We start from the raw sequence: 26761 nt of genomic DNA on the forward strand, positions 1-26761 counted from the left end.
GAGGGGAGGGTCCAGGCATGCCCTGTAGGGCCCTTCTCTCTGATGGGCTATTGTTAATAGTGGGCTGCAGTGTCTATTGCAGCTGCACAGGTGGGTCTCAGGGAAAAAAAGTATGGGAACCATTTAGCTGATGATCTTAAGCATCTAGCTTATGCTTGGTGAAAAAGCTTATTCCTCTTCCTGTATGGTAAAAGTAATGAGAAGTGGATTCTAGGGCTGTAATGTCACAGCAAGACACCCATATAACTGTATTTGGAATGATTGTCACTTCCTATTCGTCTTCCTTTAGGTTTTGTAATCTGTGCAACTGTAGAAAAAGAATTTCATACCGGACTTTGCATGGCTTTTCTCTGTCTGTGGCCTAGATACACTTGGATAATGAAGAAGTGGAAAATGTATTGTGTTCTTATCCCTGTTTCTCTGATTCCTTGCTGGAAGACACTGTTAGAGATTTATCTACTTAGAGATCAATGAAGCTCTCATGTAGTTTGGGGGAAAACATTTTTGTGCCTGTGGTGAGGCAATGAAATGTGTGGTGGTTGATTCCCTTCTTATGTCAGTGGTTCTCAAACTTTTTGTATTGGAGATCCCTTTCACATAGCAAGTCTCTGAGTGCGATTCCCTCGCCACTGTAGGCAACTGCCCATGGGCTCCCCACTCCCCCTTCACTCCTAATCCCTGCACCCCTTCTCCTGAGCCCACCTGGGGAAACAAACCTGCATGCACGCAGCGGTTGGTATTGCTGTTTGCTCCCCCATTGTATGCTGCTCCTCCATGCACCCCGAGGGGGCTGTGAGAGGGGGAGCGAGGAGAGGGCAGAGATTTCCACAATTCATCTGTACTACACTGAAATGCAAGCCATGCATGGGGTTTAAGATTGGATTCTTAGATATATGAAGTGCTGACACTACTTGAGGCTTAATTTAGGGCACACTGTTTTCTGTGTAATTGATGGGTAAGGTGTCGATAAATACAGCTAGGTAATGTGGAAGACAGACATTTTGAGAACAAGAGGGGTGTTTGTGCTGCTGCTGCCTGAAAAAGAACACCTTGCTGTATCTAGTCTTTCTGCCTTTTATACAAGAAGCAGCCTCTGTACTGCTTGTTGTATATCTTATTTACACGTTTTGTGTATAGTGTGGTGTTATACCACGAGCCACACAAAGCAATGTTGGACTGCACAATGGCTAATAAATCTACTGAAGGAACTCCACAACCCACAGATTTCTTGCCAGGGCAGTTAAATTGCAGACCCTACTACAAGAGGTGGGTATCAAGTATGCATGTATATCTGGACTTAAGAAGAGCCCCTATACTTTCATTAGTAAAAGATGGTAATGAAGGGCTTTAGCAGGCTCTAATCTATTACCTCAAGATACAGAGATGTCACAGTATAATTTTGCGCTTACTTTATGTAATGTCTTTTGTATTTTTCTTCTTTCCCTAGAGTGACCAGCAACTGGATTGTGCCTTGGATTTAATGAGGCGTCTGCCTCCCCAGCAGATAGAGAAAAATCTCAGTGACCTGATTGATTTGGTAAGTGGCATTAATGGGTTAAAACAATACAGAGCAGCAATGGGTGGGACAGGAGAGATGTGGGTTTAATATGTGACCATTCAGGGCATATGAGAAGTGTGGTGGCTTTGTTTGTAGTTCCTTCTTTGAAATCAGCTGAACATATGGTTTTGGCAAGAGATCGGTCCCTGACCTTGTTGCAAAAGCCACTTCTCTCTCTCAGGTCAGTTGGCTTTCCTTAATTCATTATCAGAAGTGGGTGTTCTCCGCTCAATTTTTTATTATCATTAGAGAGCCTTGTGAAAGGGGCACTGCTGTATGCTTGCATGTTGAATTCTGGGTGAGTGAGCATTAGCAACACTTAGTGCAGCGTCATCACATTTTTTGAAGACTGTACCAAACTATACCAAAGAAGTTATAATGTTATCAAAACTTCATATTGATGCGTTTCCCATCACTGCTTCCCAGGACATTTGTGTAATGGATACTACTCCTGAGACTTCCTTCCTGCTAGTCCCAAATGCATTTTGTGATGCCACAATTTGCAGTCTGACAGCAGTGCCTCTTCTGTAGTTACAGATGTCAGATATTCAATTGCCAATGAATTAATTGGATTACTTTAGGCTGGGTATTTAGTATATATTGTTATGTGGACCCCCTTTTTGAACTTCAGAAAAGTAGTCCACTGTTTAGGTGGTCTATTTCTGCTGCTGAAAAATGCAAGTTCAAATGGCTTGAGGATGAATGAGAGTACCTAGTGGGGGTATTCTTCTAACAAACTTGCATGAGTGTTGGGAAGCTTAACTTATGTCTAGGAAGACTTTAAGTTTATATATGTGTTAGAACTGCAAGTTATTGATGTGCTGATACAGCACATGCTCCAAGGGAATTGTTGTAACCCTAGTATATGAGGACTTGGAAACTTGGCATTTCTGAAGAGTATCAAATATTTCAAACAGAAAAAACTCCATACCTTAGGGTCTACAATCCAGTGAATATTTTAAAACTAGTTTGAACTTTCTGCAAGCAGTCAGGTTTCACTTCTTCCCTCAAAGTATCTTTCACTTCCCTAGTGAATTACGGAGGGTGGAAACAAATTCCTCATGAGGAAAAAGGCATTGTTAGCTCTGTCAAACTGTACAGGTACTTGTCCAAGCCCAAGTTAAAAGAAAGTAACCGAACTATTAAATCTCCCTGAAAACTCTGGGTTTGTGAGCATGGACAATCTCATCTGTGGAGAAACGAAGCAGATGCAGTTTACCAGAATAGGGATATATTATTCATACCCTATTTTACTAGGCAGCTGGCAAAGCTGGTTCTGTTCTCTTGAAACACATACAACAATCCAAAGATGCTTTCTTTGAATTTGACGTAGGCTTGCTTGCACTGCAAGCTTTGGGGGGGAAGGGCTAACTCAGAGAGCATCTTGCCCGTCAGGGCTGTGTTACTATAATCTAACATTAAAGTTAAAAGAGGGGGAGGCTTAACATAATCCCTTGTCAAGAAGACTCTGATCTTAGTATATGTTGACACTGGCACACTTTGAGCCCTGCACCAAGGAGTTCACTTCTAAAAGCTAACATTTCTGCAGGTAGTCCCTACTTAACATGAACTACTGTTCCTTGCTTTAAAATCAAGTGCTTGAGCTGCTTTTCATGTCTCTGTACAGAATAGTTGGTGTTTAGATAATAGGTTCAACTGACCGTGGCCTAGTCTACATTGTCAGCACGTTTTGGCAGTAGTCGACGGGAGATCTGCAAGCTACGTAGAGTAGCTTGTGTATCTCCTGTCGACTTACTAACTTCTACTTACTGCAGCGTCCCCACTGTGCTGCACTGATGGGAAATACCCTCCAGTTGACACAGCGTTACTGTTCTTGTGGGGGTTGTTTAATGACGTTGACTTCCAGGATCGATTGAGCAGGTCTCCACTGCTGCTCAGTCAATCCCGTGGAATGGATCCTGCACTGCTGACAATGTCACCAGCAGCGTAGACATACATACCCCTTATGTTTGGAGGGCTGCTTCTAGGTAGCTGGATAGGTCTTCTATAAAGTATTACCATGTCTGTCCCTCATGTCCTTTGGATAAGATAGTATGTCACAGGAATTGTTCAGATTCATAGTATCTAAGGCTAAGCTAGTCTTGCAAATCAGTGTAACTATATGTGTTTGCGGACTATAGGTGGTGCAGAGAGGGAAAAGCCCTTGCAACTTGATCCAGATTTTTATATTTGATCCAGTATGGTCTCAGGACCTTCCTCCTTCAGCAACCGGAGGTGTCCTCCAGAAATAGAAATAGCAAGAGGGGGCTGCAAGCTGTTGAAATGCATATGCTGAACTGGGTCAGACCGATAACTAGATTGCATGGTCAGGTTATGTGAAAAGGTTCAGGGAAACTGATGTTAATGCCATGTGTTTTGCCATGCTGTGATTTAAGTTGGTTCTCTAGTGTCTACACTGGTTTAGTGAACTTGTGGAGGCAGGAAGAGAAGATACAGATGATAGAACTAGCAAAACAGAAATAGCTTTTTGGGTACATCTCATTCAAACGTGGTTTAATCTGTAATATTATAATACTTCTGTCTCTGATTGGGAGTCATTCCTTCAACTGCAAATAAAAATTTGATGCCAAACTAGTAGTAAATCTAACATATAGCCATTATTAACATACTACAGTGGCTTTCTGGCCCCATCAAAATCCCTCATTGTCCTAGGTGTTGTACAAACATACAGGAGACAGTCTGCACCAAAGAGCTTAGTCTAATTTAAAACAAGAGGCTGATCAGAGGTGGCTGGGGATGAAGGCAGAGGGTTCCAGTGTTAAGAACACCTGGTCATAGACTAGCTGTGTGCACAGCACAGCTCTCAGATTCAAGGTGATTTTTTTTTTTAAACATTAAATCAGTCTGAACTAATCACCAGCCTAACCATTATCAGTTGGCAGTTTTCTACAGTGAAGCCAATAGTAAGTTTTAAGGAGGGAAGAGTGTTCTCTCTAAGGGGTTAAATGAAAGAAGATGCTTGTGGGAGAAGCCGATCAACAGATGAAGACTGGTCCAGATAGAAGAGCAGAAGGGAAAAGGTAAGAGTGCAATGTGGAAAGTTCAGTAGGACCAATTGCTCATGTAGTGTACATTGTGAAGGACATTAAAAGTAAGAAATCCTATGCTTTTATTTGATATGGTGGCAGCTGTGGAGGGACTTTAGAAGTGATGGATGTAGCAACAGTTTCAGCAGAGCAGAGAAGGTTCTTGTGACCTCCAAGATACTGCTTTCCAGCAATTTCCTAAAGCTAATTCCAAAAATGTGTAGAGGCAAAACTCAAAGCATTATCTTTATTAGCAAAGGTAAAGTAATTCTTGATCTTCGCTGCTGCCTTAGACTCAGCATGTTGAATAAAAATTACAGTTGTGTGCTCAGTCTCATTTTAATTTCTCAGTGAGAAACAGGTCACTAATAGCTGGTAAATTCAGGAAAAAATATCCTACTCCTTCATGTAGGATTTACTGAATCTTTGGAATTCACCATCTCAGGAATTCACTGATATAATGTGGCTGGCTTGAAAAAAGGTTGCATACATTTACTGATGCTAGTTATGTAAGCTAAGGTCCAGGTAATCACATTTTGTGTATCAGGATGTAATCAACTCCATTGTAGGGGTCAGGAAGGAATTTTTTCCCTCCCCACCCACAGATAAAGCACTTTGTAACTGGCTAGATCTCGATCACTGGTTTTTGGTAATCTCCTGAAGCCTCTTGTCCACTTCTGGAAGCCAAAGATAGAATATAGATTCATTGGTTCCAATGACCTGACTGACAAATACTGGCTTCCTGTGAAGCTTTGAAGAATAAACAGGTATTAAAACTTGAGTCAGTATAAGAAATATCGAGAATGAGTTGTCTGGAAAGCTTCAAGGGGAAGTCTGATTAAATAATTGATTCTGAGTCTTCTAATAGTGCTGAAAACTGCTGGTTACCTCTTAATGTTTGAATTGCTTTTGAAAGGTGCTTATTAGTGCTCTACATGCTTTTCATCAGCAACACTCTGGGCTTCTTGTTCATATTGAAAGGGTAACAGGAAACAGATTGGTTTGGACCATTCCTGTTAGAATACAAGTCCATGTGATGTGATATTCCCACACTAGTGTTAGTGCGGTCTCTGCTGGAGACTAAACATGAAGCTGTCTCTGAAATTCATTAGAGCACCTCCTCTTCAGCACTGTTAGAGATTGCCGTAGGGTAAAGGTACACAACCCTTGCACAGTGTCATGTGGTCAGCTCTCCAGGAGCCAGGGCCCTGCCCTTAAAGTGGTTAAATATAAATTACTCTTTTTAAAAACAATTTTCTGTTGAATACCTTTTTTCTTTAAAATAATCCTCTTTAAATTTTATTTGAAATTATGACAAACTGTTAAGGCCTTAATACATAAAAATGAACTAATAATTTATTAAGCCACATCATTGAGCTCTCAAACTATAATTTGGCTAAAGAGTGCTGTTTAACTAGATGCAGAATCGAGGGAAAAGATCTTAACTTTTGAGATCAGTTCAAATTCTATAATTCAGTAAATGACGTTGTGGCATTTAATATCTATTTTCAGTCTTGACAGTTGAGTGAATGCGGGTATTTACATTTTTCCAAATGTAAGTACTTTCAGTTTCTGTTCAGAAAAGATTTAGCCTTAAATATTGTTTGTTTCAGTTTAGTTAGCAGGTGCAGAGAGTTTTTTCTCTTGATTAGTTGGTTCAAATTTCAGAAACTGAATAGGAATTAGAAAAGCAAGAGCGCGCGTGTGTGTGTGGGGGGGGGGGAACAAAACACTTTTCTAACATACTCAGTTTTTACATATTTTTCTTATCAAATGTATGTTGACATATATAATTGCTTAAATATAGATAGTATTATCTCCTGGCTAGCTAAAAGTACCAAACTTAATGGCAAAGTGATATTTAGTTGCCATTCGACATGCTTTAATGTTCATACCAGCCAATTTGAATCTATCTTTAGGAAAATAGATTTTAAGTACAAATGCAAAACAAGATTAAAATTGATTTAAATCAAGGTTTTCTGTTTGCTATTTTAAATTAGATTTTAATTTGCCCAACCTTCCTTTACTTAATTTGTATTTGTTTTCATATATTTACATGAATTTTGTCCATTTGTACTCCCACGATACACTTAATCCCACACTTCTGGGGAGCTGGAGCTTTTAAAAATAATTAAAACTAAGATAAAATTGCAAGAGATGCCACCGCCGACATGTTTTAACCGTATAGCTATCTCCTTCTGTTTCCATTCTTTTTCTATCCCCTTTCCTGCTAAAACCACTTCTTCCTGTTCCTGCCCAAACTTCTTTTTTGCTCTTTGCCACAGTTATCAAAAGAAGTACTTCCCCTTCCCAGACTACTCTCAACCTGGAGTGCTCTTCCTTTCCCTCTTCAACATCCTGACAGTAAAGGGACTGTGCTCTCCTTTAGCCCAGCTGATATTTATTAGATACTTAGCAACTCCTATGCACCTGCCTGAACACTAAGTCACTTCCAGAATTAACAGTGGTTATGAAAACATTTCTTTATTCTACCTTCTGAATTCTGGCAGAGACTGAGAATTGCAGATATATCTATTTGACATGTGCTATGTGCATGTATTAATTGTGGATCTCTTTTTTAAAAGGACTATCATCCTGAAGCAAACTTGAAATAGCACTAACACAAAGTTTACTATGTTTTTGAAATTGATACTGCATTTCTAAAAAGCTTCCTCACAGCCCAGCATCTCCTGTTCTGATCCATATGGAAAATTTTCAAAAGGGCCTAAATGACTAATGCTCCCAAGTCCCAAGGCACTCTGAAAACTTTACCCATAATCCTTTGTGCCATCTTGCAGTTGGGGTTTGTGTAGATCAGTGTCATGGCCAACATGCTGCTGGCAATGCTACAAGACTAAGTAGGAGGAGATGATGATCCGGAACTTACATGCATGCAAAAGTTTCAGTATCTAATCAGTATCAATTTCAGTGGCAAAAACTGCCAATCTGTAGGTTTATGCTTTGTCTAGCTGTTCAGAACTACACCAGCATTAAATTCCCTCCTTTAAAATTCTTCTCTCTCAAGGTCTGATGTCCCTATGCTGCTCATTAATTGTGTTTAAAAAAAACAAAACAAAACCAAAAAACCCCCTCATTGCTGACATGAGCTTGCACAGCCTCTCAAAACTAACTGTACATTACTGCCCTCAAGTGTTGTGTTGATTGGGGAAAAGGGTCAGACTTGAACATGAAATAATAAGGTAGGGAGAAGAGTGAAACTTTTTTGGGTCACTGGCCCTCATCAGACCAAACACTTATCATTCATTAGCAAAATCGTTTGTGGTTTGCCCTTTTGCCACATCTGTTGTTGCTTTCTCAGGCTGCAGAGCCTGCAATTAGAGTTCATTAGATACCTTGTCAATCATGGGACTCCAGAAGTCCCGCCTGAAAGAAACTGTGCATGGTGCTGGTAATGTGCCTTGGCCTGGAATGCTCTGCTTAGCATTTAATTAGTAATGATTTGTAAACAGACTACTCGCAGGCTGTCAGAATGCACAAGATAACTTTAAAATCACTTTGAAAAAAGGAAGCGGCTATATTTTAAGGATAATTAACTTAAATTAGAACAGTTTTCAAGCAGGCTTAAGCAGGAAGCTGGTATAACTGAAGCCTTTAAATGTGTATTTGACAGCAGTCCATGGTATATGTTGGTATGTAATAAGAAATACTGTATTTGTCATTAAACTGTTCAGTGCACACTTAAACTGAATTGCCATGAAGATGAACTAAGTGGGATGACCTGAAAACATTAATACAATTCTTATAACAGTACCTGGTATGTATTTACTGTAACCCATAGCCTATATTGGCTCAATACTTTATTCCCTTAAGTTGATATTTTCATTGTTTGTGAGGAAAATTACTTGTGCAGTCAACAAATTCTCTTTACCTTCTAATTTAAAAAAAAAAAAAAATCCTTCTAAAACAGGCATGCCTTGACTTTCTTCCATCGCACCAAATTGGCAAGCAGATTCCTCTAGGAAAGAAAGATAGTGAATGAAACCTCTTCTGGGTGATACAGTTAATTTGTAGCATGAGTATGATCAAATTTTTTGATCAATAACAGGATGTCAGATTTGGGTGAGGAAAGGGGAAAGAAACTGGTCATCTTCATGCTTAGCCATCCAACTACTCGAAAACTGTACTATCTTAACGTGCTCAGAGTAATACCTAAAAATATGACCGAAAAGCCTTCTGAGGACAGTCTAAAAGTTGATGCCCATTGAAATGAAAAGGAGCAGTTGTCACCTTTTTGAAACAGTATTTCTGAATCACTTGCTTGTGGCAGGAGAACATTCTATGGATGCACACTTTGTTTTAAAGTTTCTGTCCTTGCGTGTTGACTGTCTGCAGGAGCTTCGTTTCTGCAGACTGTTCCCCAGAGGAGTGCTGACCTGGTATATTACTGAGCACAGTGTTAATGTTTCCCTCCTTATGGGAAGCGAACATGGTAGAAAGAAAAATGTGGATCAAGAAGCAGCTCCAATGCTGCATGTATGGCTCCAAGATATTTAAAAGATGAAGTGTGCTCTGATTTAGTTTAAGCAGTTCTAGTGTTGATGATGAATGCATGGCTAATTCCATTCTTCTTTGGGTATGGGAGAACATGCGCTTGAGGACCCAAGTTATAACTGCAGTGTTAAATGGGAATCTGATATGAAATGAGTCCGTGGCCCTCCTTAATCTGGGAGGATTATTTTTTATTAAAATACTTCAGCTCTACAGATCTTCCCATTTCTTTTAAACTGGTAGAGGCTGGTATTAACCTGGATTCCCCCTCTAGCACTGTCGCTAGGTTATCACTGCTTGCTTTAGTGGGGTGCCTGACTAAGCTTTTGGAAGCTTGCTTTGTCAGGAAGATATAGTGAGGGCTAATGCTCTTTCTAAACATCCTGTCTAATCAGATTTTCCACTAGTGCCCCTGTGCCTGAAGGATTTTCCTATTGAATACTTAAATCTAGATGTAGGCCTGGCTGGATTTTTTTAAAATCTAAATTGTACATGTATAGGTTGAGATAATTTGGATCCTGGGAAACAGGTAATATTTCCCCTGTAAAATTAAAGGATTTCAAATAAAAGCAATACACTTTGGAGAGCACAGGAAGTATTGTTACAACTTGTTGGCTGCAGTAGACCGGCAGATTGGCCAAGAGAAGTGGTTTTGCTCACAACTTTATCAATATTTCAGGTAAAATTGCTTTATAGGTGATATGCCAAAACAAAAAAAGTGCTTGAATCTTTTTTATTTGCTTTGCTTTATGAGGTTCAACAAGTGGTTTAGACTTTTACAGTAGAAAATCAGGGTTTTTTCTGCTGTAGAAGAATCTCTAAAATGATAATGAGAGAAAATACCTCAACAGTGAAAGTTGAGTCTGAGTGCTTGTCTAAATGGGGAGCCGGGAGGAGGGAATGCACCAATAGATACCATTAGTTATACTCGTTTGGACACTCTAGTCTACATGGGGAGTTAAGTGAGTATAGTTATGCTGGTAACGTCCTCATGCAGACAAGCCTTCAGATGGGCATGAAATTTTAGTCCGTTTTAAACTATTTCTAAACACCTATAACATTAATGATTCTCCTTTTAGAGAAATGAGATCTTTGTTATCTTCCTTCCTTTCAATTGAGGTAATGAAAATAATAAAGATGCTCTGAAACTTCAGTGGATCAGCTTGTGAAAGTGCAAGACCATAGTTGATATTCTTAGTGTTCCCAAGGAGGAAAATGAGCAAATTTAACAATTTATACATCAAAGCAAAAAGGTACAAGCGTAACTGTAATAACAAAAACCCTAATTTACTGTAAAGGAGGGTGATTAACAGTCTTTGCCTTGATTTGAAGTCATAATTGAGGTACCTGCATGATGGAACACCTTTTCAACAGATGGGGATGTATCAGAGGCATGTTTGAGTAGATGGTCCTGCTTGGTGTTAGTTAGTAATCTTATTCAGTTGAAGGCTTGGTATCACGTTGAGGGCATTACCCATTACATATAGCCTGAAGTACTGTGAATACTTTCTCTTCTCTTTAAATGTAAGCCCTGTGTGCTATTGCTGCCTCTCTTCCATTCATGCTCCAACCTGCAGTGCAGCAACAAATTCCAATACAAGTTAAGCACATACAGTTGAATAGGGCAGTGGTGGGCACCAGGATGCATTGATGTCGAGGAACTTCTATAAATACGCTGAGGCATAGTGTGACTCTGCTCTGATTCTCCAAAGTTGGTTGGGGAAGCTAAATGGCTCCTTGTTGACAATGGTGTCCTCAGAAACTAGAATTTATTTAAACCATTCCCTTAAGCATGCCCTCACTCCAGAAAGGAACAGGAGATTAGACTGCTCCATAGGCTCTGCTGGCAGTTCCCTAATAAAAGGGCATCTGAGCAATGTTCACAGTGCTTCCACTACACACCTTTTTCTTCTTTTTCAGGCGTTTACCACTTAGCAAGTCTCCCACTAGACTGAAAGCAGTCTGTGTCTGCACAGAGTACTCGGGCAGTGTCCAAGAAAGCGGTTTTGTAGTCAGAACACTGACAAATGTTTGGGCTTGTATTCAACTTTAATGTGAGCCTTTCTCCAGCCTGAGTGATTCTTTCAGTTTCAAGATGGATTTGTATTTGGCAAGGACAAACAGTTGTTGTCGTATTTATGTTGGAACTCTCATGTGGTGCAGAAGGTTTTATGGCTGCCTATAGTCTCCATAAAACACACTATGGATAGTCACTTGTGAATTTTTTTTATTTATCCCTCAATGGATAAAAACTTGAAAAATAGCATGGACGGCACTTATTAAACAAGTCCGTGGACAACGGATACATTTTAATGGCTCTATGGCAAATTGATTTTATCTCACTAAATTAGTACATCCAATCCAGGGTATCTAGTTTTTCTGGCTTCTGTCATTTTTAATTATTTTTTTTTAAGGATAGATGTGATTTGCTTAGAATAATCCACTTTAAGTGGAGATTTCTCCTACATGCACAAAATTGAGTTCTGTCATTGATTGCTCGGTGAAACTTCTTTTGCAGTGTAAAATTTGAAGTAAATTTAATGGCACCATTGTGGGATTTGTATCCATGGAACCTGGCTTACACACAGATATAAAAATGAATATAATAATTCCTCTTAAAAGAATGCTTTTTAGATCCCTTTCAATTTAGAATTCTCTAAAATTGCCTATTTTGTGGGGTGACTAGTCTGTTCTGAACCTTAAAACTGGGAGCTTGTCTGTGCTAAAAGTTTTGCAGCTTTCAATGTCTAAAGTGGTAAATCCCCTAATAGGAATGCAGTTATACAAGTTGGAGGTGCTTTACTGACTAGTGTAGTTTCAGTTCCCATCCCAGTATAAGCACACTTAACCAGCATGACTGCATCTACACTTGGGTTCTGACTGGCATAACTGTCAGCAAAAAAACAAAATGGGAAAAAACACACACACACAACCCACATACCCTTTCCTGATACTGTTAAACTTAAGCATAGACCAATCTTAACTCTTGGAGATGGTTTTCCAGAAATAATTCTTCCTGCTGTTGTTAATCCAGACAGAGGAAAATTTACTGCTAGCTGTTAACTTAAATTTGTTCATTCTTCAACAATTTAAACTCTATATTTATTGTGTACATAGTCATGAATATTACTTTGCTCATAACACCACTTGCTTAAGATGCTATTGAAGCAGTTTATCAAAACTTAATTGAACTTCAAAACACCTCTCTGCAGTACTCAAGGAGTGTTGAATCCATTTAATAGGTGAATGAATCACAAATTAAAATTGTGAGACAGTGCACTAAGATAGCAGCTGGTTAGACAGTCTTGTGCTCTAGCTGCTATATATACTCTTTTTGTCACTGACATACATTATCTTTTTAAAGATGTTCAGCCCTGATCTGCTAAATACCTGAAAACAAAATAGTAAATGTGTACAACACAAGTTTCTTGATCTTCAGAAAGATAGTCACCAGTGCAATGGCTCCATCTTTTCAAGTACAGTTTTTATTTTATTTTCACTGGTTTTGGCAGGCTGCCCAGAAATAAACATCAATTCTAGGCGGGGACTATAAATAGTTCTCAAATTCATATTACAGCAGAAGAGTGAGAAATTTGAATTTTGTGTTGGATTTACCTAACCTAGGAAAGCAAATTAAAAGGTACTAATTATGATAAAAATGCAGAGGAAGAACCACTTACACTAAAATTTCGTTCCCATGAAATAGAATTTATCTACATTCTTGAATTGTGGGCAGCAGAATTGGACACAGTATTATGGAAGCAGTTGTACTGATGCAAAATATAGAGGTAAATAACCTCTCTACTTTTACTTGAGATACCCGTGTTTGTGCATCCAAGGACTGTATTAGCCCTTTTGACTACAGCATCACACTGGAAGCTGTTGTTCAGCAGATCATCTACCATGACCCAAAACTCAGTGTCACTTGCTTCCCAGGATAGTCTCTCATTGTATCTGTATGACCTACATTTTTTGTTCCTAATGCATATGTTTATATTTAGCTATATTAAAATACATGTTTGCGTATGCCTTGCTTACTAAGTGATCCAGATCACTCTACCAGTTACTGTCCTTGTCCTTATTCACTCCTCTAATTTTTGTCATCTGCAAACTGTTACTTTTTTTTCTTGCTCTTTAATAAAAATATTAAATAGCATAGGGCAAGAGTAGATGCTTGCAGGATTCCCACAGAAACATTAGTTCAGTGATTCCTTGTTCACAATTATGTTTTGGAAACTATCAGTCAGCTATCTTTTAATCCATTTAATGTTTGCTGTTAATTTTCTCTCTAGTTTTTTAATCAAAATGTCGTGGCACCAAGTCAAATGCCTTACATAAGTCTAAGTATCCTAGATGAATACTATTACCTTTATAAACCAAATATGTAATAATAAAAAAATCATAGTTAGTGTGATTGCTCATGGGATGGGTAATTGGTATAGAGGCCTTCACCTGTAGGTAATTCGTCAAAATCTAGGGCAGGCTGGGGCCTGCCAGATGGCAATCTTCAGCTTTTCAGTGGGTTACATGGAATGAGGTGGTGCTTCAACAACTAGGACTTTGTTGCCAGTCACAGGAAAAAGGCCAAGGATATTATGGGTATGAAGAGTAATCTACCGTAACTCTTTAAATGTGGTCCCTAGAGGTCAGAATTGAGGTCTATTTCCAGTGCTCTGCAAATAACGTCACACAGCCTATGATGTATCTGTTCTGCACCGAGCAATACATAATCAGGTCTGCAGGGTTGTCAGACAAGCACCTTTCTATGGTAGTAAATTCATTTTAACTATATAGCATTTAGTTTTACATTTAATACAGCTCCTTCCAACCCACCTCACATGTAAATGATATTCTCAACAGCCACCTTTACACATCTGGTCTTGAGCATCAAAGTCCATTTGAGTCTCACTTAATAAACAAAGTTTGTGTAGAATTTGTAAGCATGGACATATGATGGATCAAATTAAGGTTTAGTAGCATGTGTGGATTTGTGGGAATGACTTTAGTGGTGGTTTATAAGCACAAGATGAGTGGAGCCAGGCTTCCTTTTCAAGTTTCCGCAACATCCGTTAAGCTGTATCTGTATTCTGCTGGAACAGGAAATTCTAAGGCTGCGGAATGACTCAGTAGAATTATAATGAAATTTTAGTATATGCTGGCCTAAAATGGAAGGAGTTCAGTCTGAACTGGGTGGTATGCCAAAATGATCACTGGTATGAAAGTGCCAGCTAAGTGTTGGCTGTTCTTTGCATCCAAGTGGTTTTCTGATTGATGTTGACAATCTTTTTCACTTCCATACAGTGACATAAGTCTTATAAGAATTCAAATAAAAATAAGAGCCTTTAAAGACTTCAGTGCAATTAAAATGTTCTGTTTTTAAATTTGAGATTTTTTTTTTTATTTTAAGAGTTGCATACATCTTGCATCTCTGCAGACACCTGGATGTTGTAGAATCTAATTCATAGGGCAGACAGGTTCAAGTGCATAGTCTGCTGGGTTTTTTTTTAAACTCCATCAGGCTGGAGCTAATAGTACTTCAATGAGCCTTCCTTTCCAGCTCTCGTTATTGGGTGAAATTCATCTGACTTTTAACACCACCAAATTTTGCACATATTTTCCAAAATGAGTTTACTGTGGAGGGCAGGTGGACATTGTAATTTGATTTTTAAGCATAGACAGGTATGCTGTTTATATGCAAATTAAGCAACTCTACATTCATGACATTAAAATTACAGTTGTAAACACTGAAGTCAGTAAAGGCACAAATTAAGGCCTTTGTAGCAACCTAACTCACTCAGATTACAAACTTAATATTTCAGATGAATGGCTACATTCCTAAATATATCTTTAATACACAGGGGGCAGAATTCTACTGTCATGCACATCCAGCTCCACTAGAAATTGCCTGGGTATATCACAGGGCAAACTGGGGGCCTATATATATGTAATGTAAGATTATTATTCACGTTAACTCTTGTTTTTCCATCAATGCACAAACTTTTTCTTAAAACCATGTATCTAGATATAAAATCTGCTCTTTACGTCCTTTTAGTTCTTGATTATGCAGTTTATTCTGTTGGTCAAGCAGTGTATTAGGAAGGAACAATTATTGGGCTGACTGGCTGCCATAGAAGGTATACAGTTTCAGCCTGGACACAGGTGATCACTTGTACTGCTGATATGAAAATGGTTAACTTAATTAAAACTTTGTCCAAATACCTGGCTCACTAACTTAGTGAAGAATATTGTTACACAGAAGACAACAGAATCCTTGTTCAACCAACATCCACTATTATATGGTGGTCTCCTTTTCATTCAGTTTCTTTCCTTTGTACTACTCATTATGTACCCACTCTTTCCAAAAAAAAAAAAAAAAAAAAAAAAAATTACCACCACCTCATTCAATAGTACATGCTTGTGAATAGCAATGCCATTAAATCCCAGTTCGAACAGCTGAATTTGGGCCCTAGAGACTTGCCTTTTGTGTTTTTTATTTACTTTGGGGGTTGATCTCCATATACCAACATGTAAAGAGGCAGTCATACCTACTTGAATACCTATCTGCAGAAGTGAGGCTACTTTAGGAGTCTCAAACTGTGCAGAGGGGGCCAAACTTAAATTTTAATTGTGGTCATTGGGCCACAATATGAAGTTAGAATTATATACTCAGCTCAGTGCAGGGCAGAACTTCTACGGATGTTAATGGGGAAACTTGAACAGAGATAAAGGGTAGAGTATGACCTTTATGTAGAAACTGAATTGAGTTATTTTGTTCATACTTTGTCCCGTTCAGTATCACTAACTGGGGAAAATAAGTTCACCTTTTGGGACTCACTATTTTTTTTTTGCCTTTTTAATTCTGCCTTTTTCCTCCTTCCTCTTTCCTGTCAGTGTCCCACTTTCTTCTGCATTTCCTTTCTTGTAACTATACCCAGTTCCCTCTGTGTATTTTCATCCCACCTGCTTTCCCCATCCATATGCTGAAATGATACGCTTAGTGTAATCAGGTTTTCCACTTAATACCCCAGTAAGACGAATGGAGGGTATAGGTAAGGGGTTCATAGCACAGAATCTTTGATTCAGGCTGTCTGGTAAATTCCAGATGAAACTAGATCAATTAACCTTCCAGTGCAAGTTGAGTTTCTTTGCAACCATGAGGCCTGGAAACTTTGTTTAAATGAAAATTTATTCTACACAATCTGAATATGCTGTCATGTAAGTGCTGGGGCTGGGCTGGGGCTGCAACAGTCTTAAAGTGGGAGGAGAGGGGAGGGGAAAGCGATTTAATGAAAGGTACTATTTTATATAAAATACTAACCCAAGGATTAAATTATTGCTGTATTTATTTAGCATCTGTCCTGAGCATCTTAAATTTAGCATCTTATTTTGTTAGAGGAACTACTAGTCTGAGCTCTGCAGAAGACCCATCCGTGCCTATTGGAATACGCCAATCCTAGTGCACATGTTGCTGAAACATTTAAAGCTACAAATAACTTGTTCAGACAGTTTGGAACACCACGTCACAATATAAGCAGCTCCACAATATGGAATGTGAAGGCCGATGTGCTAAGTATGCCTGTAACCCACTCTGGGAAAAGTAGTGTAGCAGCTGTTCTATGGTTGATGTAATAAATACTATAAAATGACTGTCCCCAGCACTGTATTAAATCTCTCAATATTCTTCTGGAGTGGAAAAGTGTCATTTTATTCCTGTGGAAACTGAGGCATAAATTTCCTTGTTTAAAGTCACTTAGGAAGTCTATGCCAGAACCAGGGATAGAATCCAGTAAGTGCATCATTACGATTGATTACCCATTATGGCTTGCAGAATAACTCTTCCACAACACATCTAAGGAAGATGAAAAGATTGCAATTCTTATAAACATTTAAGAAACTTTAATTATGTGTAGATGCACAAGCTTGGGTCAGACAATGTAACCATGCTGGGGCCCAGAAATGGTTTGATTTCAGTCAGAAAGATGAGAAATTCAGGCGAAAGATTGAGCCTGCCTCTACAGTAGTCCAGTTGTGCAGGCAGTACTGCAAATAATCTCCAAAGGGTGGATAATTCTGTGCCCATATTACTCTTTAAAGTGAAACTTTATCCTTAACACTTAACGCCTGAATTGTTCTACCTTTTTGAGGGTTTAAATTGCTTCTTAATATTGCTTTGAGATGTCTGCAGGATTATAAACTTTTTAAAATCCCTTCATAGGGCTTTAGGCACTAAAGTAAGCTTCACAACATGCTTGTTAGGTTGTCATTATCTTATTTGACAGGTGGGGAAACTGAGGGACATAAAGAAATGCCAGCTTTCATTAGTTTCTCTAAAGGTAAAAGTAGTTGATTGTCCTGGAAAACTCTGCCATTTTTTTTTTTACAGTTAACAGTTCTATTCAGGTTCTTATACCATGCTCATTGCCGTAGTATCTGAGTGCTTTAAGTGACATGACTAATATGTCATGTGATATTTGTTCTTTCATCCTCTTCGGAGGGAGAAAAGTTTTTTTTGGTTATGGTTTTTATTTATATACATATGTTGCTATGTATCCCTTACAGAAAGCAATGTCAAAGAAATGCGCTTTGCACTTCAGAGAGGAAGGTGGTGAGGTTTATGATGGTCTTCAATTCCTGGGGAAGTTTTGTCCTTTCTCTCTCTGGCCCCAGAGAAAGTTCTGTTTCCTGCACGGATGAGCTTTACCCTTATTGTAGAGAGTTTCACTGGCCCAGAGGAGAAAATTTTTTGATCATTGTTTCATCCCAGACCTTTAGGCAATCTTTTAGTTAAGAATGTGCCTTTAAAAGTGGTACAATCACACTTCTGTGTTTGTGTTCTTTTTTTCTAAATGGTCTCACAAATACAGAGAAATTGCAGTTGCATCTTCGCCTGTGCTGATTTTGCAGATATCAACATGGCTGTGTAGCAACTAATTTGCAGTGGAATTAACTCTGTCTGCTGTGTCCTTTTTAAACTAAGCTTAGTTTTGTCTGTTTGAAGAATTGTAAAGAGACTTCTTCTGGCCTCCTACTGTGCGTGCATTTTATGGCTTTTTCCACACAAAACTGATAGGAACAGAAGTGGATTGGAATTGGAGTCTGGGAAGAATGCCATTCTTCTCCAGATAATGTTTTCATGACTATTACTCATCTAAATGGGCAACAAAATGTACAGTGTGTTTCTAGATTCTTATCTCTAGGGGATGGGCACTTGGCCATAAAGCAGATCGGAAGATGAAATGTGTGCAGCTGGCCACTTTTAGGAGGTAGAGGGAGTATAGTTCTTGAAGACAAAGGCACTTTGGATTGTACAGTACATGTGTCTGAAATTGCTGTGTGTTTCGCCAAAGAGTTAGTCTCAAGTTGCTATCTTTGCCTGAATAACCATTGTAAAACTTATAGCTAATGGAGAAGAGGAGGAAGAGACAAAGTAGAACCAGATGCGCACATGTACACAAATACCTCATTTCACTTAGTTTGTGGCATGATGTGCCACATAAAAAGCTCTCGGGGGATAAGAGGGAAGGTCCTCTCCTGGATCAGTAACTGGTTAAAAGATAGGAAACAAACGGAAGGAATAAATGGTCAGTTTTCAGAATGGAGAGAGGTAAACAGTGCTGTCCCCCAGCAGTCTGTACTGGGACCAATGCTGTTCAACATATTCATAAATGATATGGGAAAAGGGGAAAACAGTGAGGTGGCAAAACTTATAGATACAAAACTACCTAAGATAATTAAGTCCAAAGCAGACTGTGAAGAGTTACAAAGGGATCTCACAAAATTGGGTGACTGGGCAACAAAATGGCAGATGAAATTCAATGTTGATAAATGTAAAATAATGCACGTTGGAAAACATAATCCCAAGTATACATATAAAATGATTGGGTCTAAATTAGCTGTTATCACTCAAGAAAGAGATTTTGGAGTCATTGTGGATAGTTCTCTGAAAACATCCACTCAATATGCAGCAACAGTTTAAAAAAAAAAAAAAAGCTAATGATGTTGGGAATCATTAGGAAAGGGATAGATAAGAAGACAGAAAATATCATGTTACCTCTATATAAATTCCTGGTATGCCTACATTTTGAATACTGCGTGCAGATCTGGTTGCCCCATCTCAAAAAAGATGTATTGCAATTGGAAAAGGTGCAGGAAAGGGGCAACAAATGATTACGGTATGGAACAGCTTCCATATGAGGAGAGATTAACAAAACTGGGACTGCTCAGCTTGGAAAAGAGAGAACTAATGGAGGATATGATATAGGTCTATAAAATCATGACTAGTGTGGAGAAAGTAAATAAGGAAGTGTTATTTACGCCTCAAAACACAAGAACTAGGGGTCACCAAATGAAATTAATAGGCAGCAGGTTTAAAATCAACAAAAAAGTAATTCCTCACATAACGCACAGTCAACCCGTGGAACTCTTTTTCCAGAGGTGGTTGTGAAGGCCAAGACTATAACAGAATTTAAAAAAAAGAACTAGGTATGTTCATGGAGGACAGGTCCTTCAATGGCTATTAGCCAGGCTGGGTAGGGATACAAAACCAAGATGTGAAGTGTCCCCAGCATTTGTCTGCCAGAAGTTGGGAATGGGCAATGGGATGGATCACTTGATGATGACCTGTTCTGTTTGTTCCCTCTGAAACATCTAGTAATGGCCACTGTCAAAAGACAGGGTACTGGGCTAGATAGACCTTTGGTCTGTTCCAGTTTGGCTGTTCTTATGACACTTCTGATTTGTATCGCCTGTGTGTGACCAACTTCTTAGAGTATTATATATGTTCAATTTTGGAAAAATGAAACCGTTTCTTCTAGAAAATGCTCACTTCATTTTTTACTCAGCTACTGTGTTAAATACTTTCTCTTAAACTGCAGTTTTGGGTCCCTTGTCCCCTAGAAATAGCTGAGTCTCCTAGCTTGAACCTTTGTGTATATCCTATATCTCAGGACGTGACCAAAGCACATGAATGCTGAAATTATCTAATCTGCCTTTTTAAGGAGGGAGGGGGAATGAGGTGATGCAGTCCCATTGAGAGCATGGCTACTTCATAACCTCTAGTTAATTTGTATGTGGTGCCCAGTACAGCTTGTTGAATTTACTTCCTCTCTTGAATTTCTAGAGGAAATTTATTTAAAAAGAAAAATTGAATCCATTTGTGTTTAACCTGACTTGTTCATTGGTGACTTGTTAGACAAGCTATGCAGACTAAAGACTTCTACACCAAGTGGGCATACAGCCAATCTTCTGTATCATACAGTAGCGAGCAGCTGCTGACACTCAGATCTAAAATTTAAGGAAATATCATATAAGCCATTTACATGTATTGGGAAATATTCTCAAATGTTGCTATTGGAGCCCTTGACTCAAATGTCAAGTATTAAAAGTAATAGGCAATAATATAGCTAAATAGCTCCCACAACTTCCATACATTAGCTATATCAAACCACAGATGCTTCAAAGTAGGAAAACGGGTGTTTTACAGCTGGGATTTTTCAAAGGACCTAGGATCCCAAATCCCTGGGGTTCCTTTAAAAATCCCAGCCTACTTTTTCACATGCATTTTTCAAAACGTTTTGAACCCTATAGCTAACCGTTTGAAAGGGATGCAGGTAAGCTAGCTTTGACGTTTGAGCTAACAGTGGAAAAATCAAATACCTCTCAAAAAAGGGAAAAGTCAAGGTGATCTCACATGATGTGGGCAATATATCATGATGCTGCTAGAGCAAGTCAGTCTCATTTATTTGACTGCACTGTCCTGTTATTTGTAAGGGTGTGAAAAGCGTATCCTGACAGTCAATGTTCTTTTAATTATTTTCTCACGAGTGCAGCCACAGCAATGATACTTCCATTTACAATTTCATTTTCTATAGATATGAACATAAGGTTTTTAAAGTTTTTGCTAAAATCTTCCCTTCTAATGAGTATAATGCAGTACTATCATAGCATACTAAAACATTGCAATCTTCGTTTAAAGCCGCTTTTTTAATTTAATGTAGGTGTAACTAACACCCTTTCCCCTCACCACCATATTTAGATATATTTTTTATGTGACAGCCAAGACCAGTCTGATTTCACCCTATATAATCAATCTCCTGTTACTAATGTTCCTGTCCTGTCCTTTTCTTTTTCTTTTCTTTTTTTAGAGTTATTTATTGAATAAATAAAGGTTTGTAATTTATCCTGTCTGGGATACTTTCAGAAGATTACATGTATTATCATTTTACATAGTGACTTCATGCCAGCATGAAATTGTATTTTTTATATTTTAACAGTAACGTTCACTTAAATGTATATGTAAGGAAGAAGAAACAATAGCAGAATCTTTAAAAGCTCTTAAATAAATCCAAGCAACTTAAATCTTGTCTGTCTTAATTATGTAGGTGACATCAAACAGTATTTACATCTCAATGTTATGCTTTTGTTTGTCCCTTAAACAAATTCTAGAACTCCTTCCCTCCCACGCACCAGTGAAATAAATGTAAGATAAACCAATTATGTTTAATTTTAATAGTGGCTTTAGGAAGTATTTTGATGATTAGCCACCAGACTGAATATGGCACACTCTAGCATGGCAAATAGCTATTCTAAACTGCATACAGGGGAGATGGAGTTGGTATACTAAGGAAACTACTTGAGTGGGCAGACACTATTCTAAATTTGGCAGCAAAGAGAAGGTTGATATTGCTGGTGTGGCTTAAGTCAGCTTTTGAGCAAGAGATCAGGGGAAATAACTTGCTTGCTTACTTGTGCTGATGCTTACACCAGCTTTATGCTGCAAAATGTCATCACATCTTCCCTGCAGTATGTCAAAAATTCTTTGCCATGCATACTCTGATGATGATTTGTTCTTTTCCCCAGATAAAGCACAGAGTGGCAGCTGGGATTATGTATCCATTTAAAAGCTGTATGTGTAGCAGATATATTTGATATTTTTTATTAGCCAGCTTACTAATGTTTGGCAAGCTGCCTGGAAAATAGTCTAAACTCAACCCAGAGCGGGAGCCTGTGAAAAATAAGTCCTAGTGCATGGACAGCTTATTCTCTTAGCAGCTCTCTGGTTTCCACTCCATTATAAATATTTACTTTTATTCATCAGTCCTCAACAATTGCTTCACTGGCCTTTGTTGGCAAGAAACTAACACTGAGAATGTATGTATTTAAATTTACACCACACCAGTGGCTAGATAATGAAGTTTGAAATTATTTGGAGGGTGGAGGGCAATAGGGTAGAAAAAATCATAAGTGCAACTTTTTGTGGGGAGTAAAGAATAAAGAAATTTTTAAAACCGTGTGAAGATGAGATATCAAGTTGTGGACAGACTTTTAAACTTCACCAATCTCAGAACCTGTAATCAGTAGAGAAGAGAAGCTAGCCCCATTTAATCTTAATATTGTTTGCCTCCCTCCTCTTCTTTCATTATTAGGTTCCAAGTCTCTGTGAAGATCTCCTGTCTTCTGTTGACCAGCCGTTGAAGATTGCTCGAGATAAGGTGGTGGGAAAGGATTATCTATTGTGTGACTACAACAGAGATGGAGACTCATATAGGTGAGCTCATATTCCAAGAATGCAGCTGATCTCATGGAAGGCTCACTGTGCAAATCATTACTGAAGGACATCACCACTTCCCCTTCTTCCTTTTTGTTTTTGAGCTGAGCTGAGATTGACCTCAGCTTGCTAATGAAGCGCCTGATTCTGTACCTTTGTATAAATACATCAGAGGGATAAATACCAAGAAGGGAGAGGAATTATTTAAGTTCAGGACCAATGTGGATACAAGAACTAATCGATGTAAACTGGCCATCAGGAAGTTTAGACTTGAAATTAGTCAGAGAGGAGTGAAGTTCTGGAACAGCCTTCCCAGGGGAGCAGTGGGGGCAAAGAACTTAGCTGGCTTCAAGGCTGAGCTTGATAAGATTATGGAGGGGATGGTATGATGGAATAGCCTAATTTGGCAGTTAACTGATCTTTGACTACTAGCGATAAATATGCCCAATAGCCTATGATGGGATGTTAGATGAGGTGGGTTCTGAGTTACTACAGAGAATTCTTTCCGGCTATCTGGCTGGTGAGTCTTTCCCACATGCTCAGGGTTTGCTGATTGCCATATTTGGGGTTGGGAAGGAATTTTGCCCCATGGCAAATGGGCACAGGAGTGGGTGGGTGAGGTTCTGTGGCCTGTGTTTTGCAGGCAGTCAGACTAGATGATCATAATGGTCCCTTTTGACCTTAAAGTCTGTGAGTCTATAATACTTTACTATGTAAGTAGTCCCAACAGTATCAGTGGAACTTCCTTGTAGTATGATGTTGCCCAACATGAGTATGGGTGGAAGAATCAACTCCTAAGATTTCCTGCCTCTCTACTCAGCACTAGAAGACCATTGAGTTAATCTTCAAAGAACCTGGCAATATTGCCACTAGTCTGATATCTGTGGGAGAGCCTCTACACATTGTGGTAGGAGTAAGGCACATTTTAGCTCAGATGATGCACTAGGTAGCTTGCTCCTGAGTCATAGAATCATAGAATATTAGAGTTGGAAGGGACCTCAGGAGGTCATCTAGTCCAACCCCCTGCTCAAAGCAGGACTAACCTCAGCTATATCATCCCAGCCAGGACTTTGTCAAGCCTCAGCTTAAAAACCTCTAAGGATGGAGATTCTACCACCTCCCTAGGTAACCCATTCCAGTGATTCACCACATTCCTAGTAAAAAAGTTTTCCTAATAGCCAACCTAGACTTCCCCCACTGCAACTTGAGATTGCTGCTCCTTGTTCTGTCAACTGCCACCACAGAGAACAACTTAGCTCCATCCTCTTTGGAACTTCCCCTTCAGGTAGTTGAAGGCCATTATCAAATCCCCCCATTCTTCTCTTCTACAGACTAAACAAGCCTAATTCCCTCAGCCTCTCCTCATAAGTCATGTGCTCCAGCCTCCTAATCATTTTCGTTGCCCTCTACTGGAGACTCTCCAATTTGTCCACATCTTTCCTGTAGTGGGGGCCCCAAAACTGGACCCAGTAGTCCAAATGTGGCCTCACCAATGCCGAATAGAGGGGAATAACCACTTCCCTTGTTCTGCTGGCAATGCTCCTACTAATGCAGCCCAATATGCTGTTAACAGTGTGCCCTGATTGCCAAGAAGGCTGACTTTCATCCAGCTTCTTGTACACTGTAACCCCCAGGTCCTTTTCTGGAGAACTGCTGCCTAACCAGTTGGTCCCCTGTAGCAGTGCATGTGATTCTTCTGTCCTAAGTACAGGATTCTAGTTGGACCTCCATCAAATTTCTTTTAGCCCAATCCTCCAATTTGTCTAGGTCACTCTATATCCTATCCCTGCCCTTCAGTGTGTCTACCACTCCCCCCAGCTTAGTGTTATCTGCAAACTTGCTGAGGGTGCAATCCACTCCATCCTCCAGATCATTAATGAAGATGATGTAGAAAACTGGGTCCAGGACCGACCCCTGGGGCACTCCGCTTGTTACCAACTGCCAACTAGACATTGAGCCATAGTGTGGCCCTAGTAGATTCGATGAAGTTCGTGGGGCTGGTCACATGCTTAAGCATCTTGCTGAATTGGGGTGGATGCAAAGGGGATTCCTCTGGGCTCTGTACTCTTTATCATCCAGTTCCATTTTAGAGAATTAGCTGACTATCTAAGGGAACACTACTTATGCTGTATGTAGGTGATGTATTGTGGTCTCCAAAGTAGAAGATCTCTGGAGTAGAGGACAGTGGGAGAAATTAAAGATGATGGCACTCAGTTAAAACAAAATTTTCTTCGAGTACTTGCTCATGTTCATTCTACAACCCTCCCTCCTTTCTCCGCTGATGGAGTTCTGACAAGAAGGAACTGAGAGGGAGGGGGGCCGGTGGCACCCTATATACCGGCGCATTTGAGCGCCGCTGCAGAGGGCACCAGAGCCGGCCCCATGGCTACCACTGAGGGAAAAAGTTCTCCGGCACTGGTGCATGTGGTGCGTGCACACATCTAGTGTGGAATGGACATGAGCAACACATCTCGAAGAACCACAGTTACATAAGATTAGTAACCGTCTTTTCTAATTGTACAGCTCTAGCTGAGTCTCCATACTAGGAGGGAAATTTAGACTGGCATTTTTAAAGGGGCCAAGTGTGTTTTGGGCACCTAAGATTAATAGCTCTTTTTGAAAATCCCAGCCTAAGTTTTTTGCATGCTGCTAAAATCTCCTTCCCATGACTAATGTTCACTGTGGACTAACTACTTAGATACTCCATAATATACAGAAGAGGGATTTTTCTGAATGATTGTGCAAGAAAACAGTCATTTTGGAGGGGGTTTGATTATGACTTCTACCCAATTCTGTGTACCCATACTGAAAACTATGAAGGCGCAAAATCTGGGTTCTCCAGTAACTCATTTGGGTTTTTTGATCTCTTTACAATTCTTCTTTACATTTTGGTCCTAATGCTTTCAGAGAAAGATCCTTTGCTCTAAATTTCAACCAAGAGCAAATTGTGCCAGCACTACAAATCAGTGACTGGAGGATCACAATGGAAATATTTGCAGAGCCTTAACTATAGTCTTGCCAGATATGACTTAATGAATTTCCATACAGAAAGGAGCCTGGGTTTCTTTGCATTAGAATGGTACAATGACGGTGTCTGGTGTGCAAGATGCCAGTCTGGATGTAATCATTTTTTTTTTTTAATATTTCTGTATTACAACTTGGTATTGGAATTGAACTGCAGATAATGGTAATCAGTAGTCCAGCACTTGAAATTTTGTTTCCTTTTATCCAATACCTACTTATTTCTAATGATTGTAATAATAGTGTGTAGTCCCAAAGATTTCATTGAGAGACAGAATCTGTGCTCCAGAAAGTTTTGTGAATATAAAATTGCCTGCTGTTTATCTTCTCCTGCATGGGAGTACTAAACTACTAGGTAATGGCCGTCATTAATCTTTCTGTCCCAGGTTAGCAAAGCAAGGCCCTCTTACCTCTATCACTGACTATGTATATATTCTGGTTGTGATTAAAAGTTTCCATTTCTGGCTTCCATTGCTACTTTAAAGTAACAGCTTACATTTCTTAGTGGTGGCAACTGACAACGTTTTGCAGAGTAATTCGGGAATGCCTTGCTTAAAGAGTAATGTGGAGTTGTGGCTTCCACTTACTGTCTGAGAATGGTTCAAGAATTCCATGTGAAGATGAACTTTCAGAAAACTTAGCCCCCCCCCCTTTTTTTTTGGGGGGGGGGGGATTGACCTTTCCCATGAGCTGACAATATATCTATTGGTGTTAGGAGATTTGGAATCTCAGGTTTTCTTCCAGTTTTGAGACTGACCTACAGTACTTTGAACAAACAAATTTCTGTGCCTCAGTTTACCCATTCATAAAAAGGTTATGGGATTATAAAAAGGATTATTAAGATTTATAATACTGGGTCTTTCAAAAGCACTTAAAGATGCATGAAAGATGTGACACAAATGGAAAGTATTATCTTAACTACAGATGATGGACATGGAGAAAATATTGAGGTTCATTTATTCTGTGGGTGAGGGATGGGACATTGCTGATGGGATGCAGATTTGTGAAAATGTCTTTGTCTGAGTTGCAGAGGCTGCATAAATTGTAGTAAATTCTTTGGATGTTCTCCAAGAAAGTAAG

General features: G+C 39.2%; 1 protein-coding gene across 3 annotated transcripts in view; it reads left to right on the forward strand.

Moving 5' to 3' along the window:
- The window catches only part of CAPZB (capping actin protein of muscle Z-line subunit beta), a 97605-nt gene that overhangs the window by 26480 nt on the left and 44364 nt on the right, over window positions 1–26761 (forward strand). For all 3 annotated transcript variants that reach the window (XM_067567528.1, XM_067567529.1, XM_067567530.1), the window contains exons 2-3: window positions 1448–1537; window positions 22539–22660. In XM_067567528.1, coding sequence (XP_067423629.1) covers window positions 1448–1537; window positions 22539–22660 — 212 coding nt within the window. The remainder of the gene's footprint in view (window positions 1–1447; window positions 1538–22538; window positions 22661–26761) is intronic.

This window comes from Emydura macquarii, unplaced genomic scaffold (genome assembly GCF_026122565.2).
Source record: "Emydura macquarii macquarii isolate MOO-44397 ecotype Brisbane River unplaced genomic scaffold, CSIRO-AGI_Emac_v2 contig_2768, whole genome shotgun sequence".
In the NCBI taxonomy this organism is placed as follows: domain Eukaryota; kingdom Metazoa; phylum Chordata; order Testudines; family Chelidae; genus Emydura; species Emydura macquarii.